This window comes from Limulus polyphemus, unplaced genomic scaffold (genome assembly GCF_000517525.1).
Source record: "Limulus polyphemus unplaced genomic scaffold, Limulus_polyphemus-2.1.2 Scaffold4983, whole genome shotgun sequence".
Taxonomy (NCBI): domain Eukaryota; kingdom Metazoa; phylum Arthropoda; class Merostomata; order Xiphosura; family Limulidae; genus Limulus; species Limulus polyphemus.
Window position 1 is genome coordinate 35,286 of NW_013670593.1, and position 9,995 is coordinate 45,280.

General features: G+C 31.8%; 1 protein-coding gene across 2 annotated transcripts in view; it reads left to right on the top strand.

Moving 5' to 3' along the window:
• Window positions 1-300: 300 nt before the first annotated feature.
• LOC106471953 (transcription factor IIIA-like) overlaps window positions 301-9,995 on the top strand; it is a 21,479-nt gene continuing 11,784 nt past the window's right edge. Inside the window, exons 1-6 of one of the 2 annotated variants that reach the window (XM_013932575.2) lie at window positions 301-437; window positions 3,383-3,667; window positions 5,214-5,323; window positions 7,384-7,471; window positions 8,197-8,279; window positions 8,423-8,496. In XM_013932575.2, coding sequence (XP_013788029.1) covers window positions 3,512-3,667; window positions 5,214-5,323; window positions 7,384-7,471; window positions 8,197-8,279; window positions 8,423-8,496 — 511 coding nt within the window. In that variant the 5' untranslated portion in view covers window positions 301-437; window positions 3,383-3,511. Of the gene's footprint in view, window positions 438-2,191; window positions 2,244-3,382; window positions 3,668-5,213; window positions 5,324-7,383; window positions 7,472-8,196; window positions 8,280-8,422; window positions 8,497-9,995 lie in introns of those variants that run through there. The other variant, XM_022400563.1, reaches the window with a different exon arrangement.

Sequence of the window (9,995 nt, forward strand, 5' to 3'; positions counted from 1 at the left end):
AAACCAATTTCTATTGAATAAACAAGCGTTTGACACATGGAATAACATTTGCCTATACACGTCATTATAAAAATGTTATATGTTCCATGCTTACCAAGCTTTAAAGCATTTTAACTAATTAAACTAATAAAAATTATATAAAACAGATCTACCTGTTTAGCTATTATTAGAGACACATTAATACCAAAACCCTTTTTTAATCGTATAACATTGTGATTGCATTAAATGAGACACAAAATGACTCTAAATAGTAATTTATTATAGTTTCTTATTGACATAGTTGTTGGCGAGATGACGCTTGCAGCTCCGGCATGTATTTAAGTTTTACTGTTTTTAGAAACGCGTGTCCTGTCTTCTAAGATTCGTTATTCGAAGTAGAAAAATGTTTCTAGGAAGCCAAGAGGCTTTTAATTTTTGTATTTAGACATTCATGAATAGTATGTCCATACTTACATTTTATTTATTTTAGTTACTTTTGTGTGGTTTTTTTTATTCATTACTGACGTTAGTTTTACATAAGCTGTAGACTTGTAAGTTACATCTATAGAAATACTACTACTATTAAAGTATTATTACTAGTAGTACTATTAGTATTACGCCATTTTATCTATTAACCGTGTGTTTAACGACTGACTTTAGTTATTACATATTAGAAAAACAAATTAGGGGTGGGGGTCAAGTAACTCAGGTTTGAAAAAATTATCAAATCGAAATACAAATACCTTACGATTTTCCAACAACATAGAAGAATACGTTTACATATCTAGTAATTTTTTTTCTTTTTGAAAATCCAGGGGGGGTCTAATGACTCCTTGCCCCTTCCTGCGGGCGTCCATGCATATTAGTTAACCGCCCTCACCTCCCTATTAAATTTCATCCACCTAGTGCCTCTCTTTCAAATGTTAGTTTCATCTGAAATCTGCATGACGGATGCCCCATGTTTATGTCAATGTATACTCTGTAGTCACTAGAAGTGAATTTTACTATAACCTTAAAATTTAAATCAACTTATTTTTAAATGCAGTTCGGATCAATCAACTATATTTTTATTATACCATAAGTACTTTACTAGCTTTTCCAAATAATTTAATCTCATTTCATTTATCCTGAGGTTCTGTTCATCATTGGCCTTTGATAAGACCAATTAGAATGAATGATAATGTGACATTTTCTAATACACTTGACTTAATGAGGGATTTTAGGTTAGGCTTGTTCTTTCACTTGCCTGAACAGTTTTCTTTTAGTAGAACCAATATGATGTTCTTGAATAGCAATAACAAGTAAATTTATAAACTTCATATGATGACTGTGATTGAAGTTCGTATTTAATACACAAAAATTTAAATGTCTCTAGATTGTCTTGTTAATGATTTAAGTACTTTTTTTTTCTAATTTCAATGCAAATTAGTTCAACTTGAATTCTATAATACAATCTTGATTTGTAAAACAGAGAAACAAAAACTTGAGAGTTAAGGGAATACTTTTAAACATTTACACATGTTAATTTGAAATGTGATCTTTCAGGGTTTTGGATAGAGTTAACATCAGTTTACTGTATCTATGTTTAATGTTATCTGTAATTTAACTATTCTTAGGGAATCTCAAAAGAAATGCTCCCTAGTGGCTCAGCAGTAAGTCTAAAGGCTTATAACACTAAAAACTGGTTTCCAATACTCGTGGTTGGCACAACATGTACAGACCATTGTGTAACTTGTATGTATATTTATTTTAAGGTGTTAAGTTGCTGTTTTAGGTCCTTAGAACCACACATCCAAACCATTACCATCTCCAATGTGATGCTACACTTTAGGATGTTTGTTATAAAGATTACCTACCTTAAAGGTTGAGAGTGGAATACACATTTTGCCAAACAATAATATTAAGATCCAAATAATATGTAGTAATTCTTACAGTAAATATGTGTAAAATGTGATTAAACCCTTCTGTATGATACTTAATACTTAGGATAGTTATTGTAATTTAACTTACATTTTTTTAATTTGGAAGGATACTCTGTCTTGTTTTTTTATAGGTTATTTTTATATTGTTCTAAAAAAATGTGTTTCTTTTAACTACCAACAGGTGTCATCATTTTGTTCAGGAAGTTGATACTATGTGGTTTTATTTGAAGGTTTCAATACTCATCACCAGGAGATTGTCTGATTTTGTGGTAGACTGCTTAGAAGTGCATTCTTGAGAAAAACCTAGTTCTTTTATGCATAAAATCTTCTTTTAGTTGAGATGTGAGTTTAGTCTCATTTTGTCAGACTTATTATCAGTAGTGTTGGTGGTGAATGTGTAAACTTGTTGGGTTCTGTTTGACTTATTATCAGTAGTGTTGGTGGTGAATGTGTAAACTTGTTGGGTTCTGTTTGACTTATTATCAGTAGTGTTGGTGGTGAATGTGTAAACTTGTTGGGTTCTGTTTGACTTATTGTCAGTAGTGTTGGTGGTGAATATGTAAACTTGTTGGGTTGTGTTTGACATATTTGGTAGTGAGTGAATGTGTAAACTTGTTGGGTTGTGTTTGACATATTTGGTAGTGAGTGAATGTGTAAACTTGTTGGGTTGTGTTTGACATATTTGGTAGTGAGTGAATGTGTAAACTTGTTGGGTTGTTTGACATATTTGGTAGTGAGTGAATGTGTAAACTTGTTGGGTTGTTTGACATATTTGGTAGTGAGTGAATGTGTAAACTTGTTGGGTTGTGTTTGACATATTTGGTAGTGAGTGAATGTGTAAACTTGTTGGGTTCTGTTTGACATATTTGGTAGTGTCTGATTATTCACTTTCTTTGTGAAACTCTTTGCCCATATCTTCATGAGATGTGGCTATACTCCTGATGTACATATGTGTTCCAGGTTTTTCTTTAGACATTTCTATAAAGGTTCTCGTGATTACATCTAACAACTTGTTCCTATCTGAAGTGAACTTACTGAAGCTGTCGTCTCTTCTTTAGCTTTAATGGAGAGATTATCATGTGTTTTAGCTTTACACAAGGGTTTTTCTGAATACTTAAATGGCTGAAAAGTGTGCTAAAGTAGATATTTGTTTCTAGTTTCCTGTTACTCTAGTTGGCTTAACAGTATCCAGATTTGATGTGGCTGTCCTACTGATTGTTTAATTCACAATCTTTTCCATTTCTTATGTTTCACTATGTTTTAAAGACTTGATATCGTGTCATGATTAAAACTAATCGTTTTATACTTTGTATAAGTTTAAACTAGTTTGTCTTCATATGATCACTTTTGTTTTCCTTCGTGTGTTATATATGTATATATAGACACACACACACACATACATATAAAAGTTTTTTCTAGATCTTTTATTTTGTGTTGTTGTTTTTTTATAAGATTTTATAACTATTTTAATATTCTTTCAGGGTTGTGCATCTTGGGTGAACATTTTGGAGGAAGTTTATTGATGCACTTAAATTTAGGGTTTAACATATGCCAACCAGACCCAGAAAAAGAAAGAACATCTGAAAAATACATATCAATTATCAATCAAAATGACAAACGTAATGTGTGCACATTCAGAACCAGTAGTTTTGGAGAAGCCTAAAGCAAGCCGGGAGAAATGTTATGTTTGCTCTTTTGACGATTGCACTGCTTCGTTTTCCAGGCCTTGCCAGTTGGAAACTCATTTAAGAGCACACACTGGAGAGGTATTGCCAAGCTTAAGCTTGTGGATCAGTATGCTATTCAATTACATTTAAGTTTACATAAATTTGTAACAAATGGCACTGTGTAGACGTTCAACTAAATATTGATGTTTTCAACGTTCTTCCTTATCATAAGTAAATTTCACCATGTATACATTTGTTTGAGCATAATTAAAATATTAAAAAAGTTGTTACACTAGAATTACTTTGCAGAAACTTTTTGTTACTTTCCAAATATTTGAATTAGTAAACTCAGGTCTAAGACACTTCTCTGGATTGAATGATAATATTGTGTAGTATCTTTTTAATTCTCTTTGATTAACAAATTTTATATGTTTGAAATGAATATACGAGAAGACACTTTTACTCTTGTCTTCTTCACCAAAGTTGTGGACGAATTGAGGAATAGTAGTTTTTATTAAATACTGTTTAAAAGTAATTGCATTTTTTAAATTCTTTAATAGGTAGCCAACTGTTGAAAAGACCAGACGTGTAACTAGCAGACCAGAGAATTATTTATTATGTCTGTTTGTTTTTTTGGCTTGTAGTAGAACTGGCTGCACATCACATTATTAAACATCTAGTTTATGGTTTATTTTTAAACTTGATTTGTTATAAGACATTATGGTGTAACCGCTTGCATCATTGGCACAAAATGAAAGGAGTAAACTAGACAAACGTAGACAGTGGATAATATCATAAACCAACAAACACGAGTGTTTTTAAATTCATCCTCCGAAGAAGCGAGGTCCGTCTTCCAAAAACCACTTGGGTTATTGGATGTATTGTGATTTATCTATTTCTAATCCTATGTACTTGTTTGTATATCAGTAATGGACAATGTTAATTGTGGGACTGAACTTGTTCAAACTGTTTTGTTATCTTAAATTATTGAGGAAACCCTTTCATACATTTAGCCAAAACTGTAACACAAACACTGAAGCCTGAGCTTACCAAGAACCCTCAGTTCTCAGATGATGGAGCCATAGACATCATTTCATTGATTGTTCTAGTTGTTTTACTTTCAAAATCATTTTATTTTTTTAATGCTAGTCTTTTGGTTGTTTTAATGAGAATTTCCGAAGAACCATAATTTTTCTTTTGCTGAATGGAATAGCTGTTAATAATGTAGTTATAAGGAGAATGTGTCACACAACATCTGTTGACGAGGCCTCATCAGGCTAACTGGGATATGACAGACGTAGTAGTGGTCTAGGAACTATTTCTATCCTCTACTTTTATAAACAAGGAGTGTTGTGGTGTGAACTTGATCAAGTATAGATTATGACTTAAATCTGAACCATGCTGCCCTCTGTTGGTTTTTTAGTTTTGTTTCCAACTTGAACAAATGTTAAAGTTTTAATTCCTGCCATTTAAATCAAGGATCCTGCTAGTAGTTTTTTAGCTTTCACTATTTTGTGTGTATATAATGTGATGTATACCAGTTGTGAGGATATATATAACTTGTATAATGTAGTTGTAGGTGTAAGGTTAAGGGCTGGCTATTTGGTTACTATTCAAAATATCTAAATTTACCTTGTATTTCTAGAGGCCTTTTATATGTACATACGACGACTGCTACAGCTGCTATACTCGAGTTGATCATTTGAAACGACACATTGCAAAATGTCACGAAGCCAAAATTGTCAATACATTTACGTAAGTGATAATGTGTGTGTATAATGAACTTATGTTGCTGTATACATGTTAGTACGAGTTATTCCATATGACAAAGTATAGTTTCCATACTTGTAAGTTTCATAATTCACATTTTCTTCTGAACTGTTCTATAATGTAGAAGATTAAATATCTTGTATATTATAAGATTGGATCAGAAAATAATCTCATTTTTCTAAATGAATGTAAATTTATAATATTTTGATCTAAAACTATTTAAACTTGGCAAGTTTTGTAAATGAAACAATGTAAAAATCATGTTGAAAGTTTTTTTTTTCATTATTGTCTATGAAACCTGTCGTGAGATGAACTGAAACTTTATGCTGATAGTTTTGTCATATTGTTGATCATTATGCTTTCATATGCTAGGCAGCCTATAATGTTTTCTCTGTATAATAAAAAACGTTTACGAACTTAGTGGCCGTGTTACAGATATTACCTGTTAGTATGTTACATAACACCATATTTATTATTATTATATGCCAATGTTTTCTCTGACTTCTGTATAATAAAAAATGGTTACGAACTTAGTGGTCGTGTTACAGATATTACCTGTTAGTATGTTACATAACAACACCGTAGTTATTATTATTATATGCCAATGTTTTCTCTGACTTCTGTATAATAAAAAATGGTTACGAACTTAGTGGTCGTGTTACAGATATTACCTGTTAGTATGTTACATAACAACACCGTAGTTATTATTATTATATGCCAATGTTTTCGTTATCCATTGAGTAGTATTAAATAGTTCTACCATGCTTGTAACAATTACTTGAAATATTTCTCACAACGTTTTGTTTTCTGTAATAATTACTATTTAAGTACATTGTGTACAGTTAATGTACTATAATTCAGTATTCCATGTATAATTTTCACTGTTATCATCAATTTTTACCTCCATGGTAAACACTATAGGATGTTGTAAAATAATATTTAACATTCATACCATATGTAAAGAACTCTTCATCACAATTAGCTCTTAACCCTCTGTACGTGGCTGGAGTTCAAAATGTGATTGTCCTGACCTTTTACAGAGTGACATTCAACGTGGTATTATTATTTGATGTCAAAGTTATCAACTATTCATTTTATGCTAAACTGCTGATTAAACGACAGTTCATGGTAGAGTAGAATAAATACCAGATACAGTGTACGGGGACACTGAAAAATACTGTAGATATGCATTTTGGAGGTTCTTTAGGTTATTCAAATGCAATATTCAAACTGTACGATGAACAAAAGTATTTTTATTCTTCACACAAACATCACCTTACACTCCAACTTGTCAGTCAGACTGACATTGGCAATTCACAGATTTACCTTGAGTACAAATATCCTTGTAACACATCTGATTTTTTGTGTACCACAAACTTGTACATTTAACTAAACGTTTGCCACATTTTGTGTACATACATGTAGTAAACTTGAAATTATAGTCAACATTCGTTCTCCAATATGCAATTGGTCCAATGGACTGAACCTCATGCACATTCAGCTAATTCCATTCTCAAAACTATGTGGTGGTTTTCAACTTCGAAATGGACTTTATTTAATTCAGAACTATATTCCTATTGGGAAGAGTATCTTATGGTTTACAAAGTGCTCTACGTTTTTGTATTTTAATTGATACACTGAAGTTATTCATTAGCATAACATCGGAGGGCTGTTAACAAGTACAACATGCTACATTACAAGGTGGAATAGTGTTTAGAATCATCTATGTTTGTATGAAATGCTGTTGGCTAAAAATGTTTGTACAGTATTGTGTCATGGTAATTAGCAGAGTTTCAGAAGCTGAAGATTGAAAATGAGAAAAGTCTAGTGTATTCCAGTAGATAAAGCAATTGTTTGTATATGTAAATATATAAAAATAATTATTTGATATTAGTGTTTGTGCCACAGATTTTTTAATCAGTAAGATACATTAAATATGTAGAAAGTGTAATATGATGATTAAGCTAATAAGATCAAAAGGAAATATTAAAAGAAATTATCCACAAAAGGATTTTTAGATAGTAACAGGTTTCGTGTGTATGTAGCTGTGAATACGAGCAGTGTGGAAAAGTACTTTCTTCAATACACAGCTTGGAAAGACACATGAAGACGCATGAGAAAAGATCATATAAAGTGAGTGTGTTTTTCCCTGCAAGTTTCTATACATAACAGTATTGATTTTTTTATTTAGAAATATTCCCAAATCAGCTGTTATAGCTTTTAAAAGTGTAGCTTTCATGGCTTAAAATGAAATTGTAGGGCTTCACTAAATTCATTTACCTGTGATGTGAATATCCTAATTTCCTGTTACCATGCACTGAAGGTTTCTTGTGTGGCTCAACTAATTTTCATCCAGTTTATCACAATAATAAGGAAAAAAACACTTGAATTACTTTAGCAGTGTTGACTAAGTAAGTAAAAGTCTTAAAGGGAACACAGAAATTCAAAGGAAATTTTAAGTAAACTTATGAAATTCCTTTCATGGGATATGTAAATAGTAACTAAAGGTATAGCCTGAAAATTTAAAGATATACTAATACATTTTCTTTGCTTCTCAAATATGAAATAAAACCTAGTATCGTTCTTCAAATGGTCAAAACTTGTATACATCTTAGAAAACTGGACCTATTACTAGACTTTATTAATTCTGTGCTGGAACTGGACCTATTACTGGACTTTATTAATTCTGTGCTGGAACTGGACCTATTACTGGATTTTATTAATTCTGTGCTATATTGTATGGTTATTTATTCCAACTTGTTTACAATTTAATTTGGTAATATAGCTGGCAGCATTTAGATGATCTAGTAATAGTTTAGTGTATTGAATTAATAAATGTATTGTTTATCTCTTTGTAGTGTCCTACTTGTAAAAAGGCTTTTCTAAAACATCAACACCTGAAAATTCACAGTTTTGAGCACACAGGAATAAAACCTTTTCAGTAAGTACTGCCATTGTAACTTCCATTACAGAAGTCTTAAGCTGTGGTTTCTAATATTTCTGTTTAGTATTGCCAAGTACATGTAGAACTTTGTAAGAACTGTATACTAAATGTTTTGTTTTTCTTTGTATTTTTTCTGTCAGTTGTGTTCATGATGGATGCGGAAGAACTTTTGTTCTACCCAGTAAACTCAAATCACACATGAAAAGTCATAAAGGTTTGTATCTGGTTTCTTAAATTTTAAATCGGTGTTGGTGTTTTTATCTTAGTGCAAAAAAATAAATTATACCAGACTTGCAAATTTTTGTTTTTTTACACTAAGTTTTGATGTCAAAAATATTTTCAAATATGTGCCAGTTGTTGAAACAATTAACTGTGCACTGGAATGTTATCAGAACGACTTCTATCTCAGATCCTGTTTAGATGTTCCTGTCATGAAAGAATTATTTCATTTTTCAGCAACTCAACAACTTTTCAGTTTTAAAGTGTTGATTATGACCAAATTCAAAGTCTGTGTATGGGAAATCCAGTTCTACCTGTTTTAGCGAATAAATTTATGATCAAGAAAGAAAAAAATTGATATCTTCTCCACTTCCCCATACCCTTTAATCTTCCAGTTTTCTGAATTTGTTCTGTTTATGATATTTTTTAAATGTTAAAGATTAAAATGATGTTGATAGTTTATTTTAAGTTTTATGGTAAGTTTTTATTAGTTAATGTTTTAGTGGATAAAAAAAAAGAGTTTATGAATAAAATAATAATTATAAGTTTTTTTTTATCTGGGTGAAACTATTTGTCCCTCTCGACAGGCTTTTCTCAACGAGAATAATGTATGAAAATCATACTTTGTATCACAAAAATCCAGCATATTTCCTGGGTGGTAAATATAACTATTTCCCCTATAAACTGAATTACAGGTCAAAGAAACAAGCGTTAGGAATTTAGAAAACCCACCCCTTTATTGTACATTGATGTACATCCCTATCCTTTCACATGCTATCCAGAAAATGTGGTCAAACCTGTTAGTGTGATATTGGTTTCTGTGTAGAAGTTTCCTACCAGAAAAAAATTACACCAGTTTCTGGAAAGAAAATTAGTTGGCAATGACACATTAGGATTGATGAAACTAACCACCCATTCACTGTGGCTTGGATGTATATTTTCCACTGCTTCCACCCCCCTCACACTGCAACTGGAATAAATATTTCCCACTGTCGACGCTCTGCTGGGTCCAGGTTCATCATCCTGACTATCATCACTAGATGGAGAACTAGCATCCTCTTTTCTCATTGTCTCTTCATCATAACGCATTTGAACACCATTTGACTCAGTTTCACTATCTGAGTCAAGTGCATCAAGCATATTTAAATAGTAATTAGGGTTACTACTTGCCACTCTAGCAATGCAGGCACAGTCAGCATGCAGTTGTTGTACATTTTGCTTAGGCATCTTGTTTGTTACTGAGTGTAAAACATTGAAGGAAACCATATATCAACATTAGTTTGGATGCCAGTAAATACTTTCTGACTCATTTTACTCCCATACATCATGAGCGACAATTTTGAATGAAAATGGGAAACATTTGTCCAGTTAACGTGTGAGGCAACTGGGAGCATCCCAGCTACAGTGAAAGGGTTAAAGGTAACTGAAGCATTGGGAAATATACATCCCAGCCACAGTGAAAGGGTTAAAGGCAACTGAAGCATTGGGAAATAT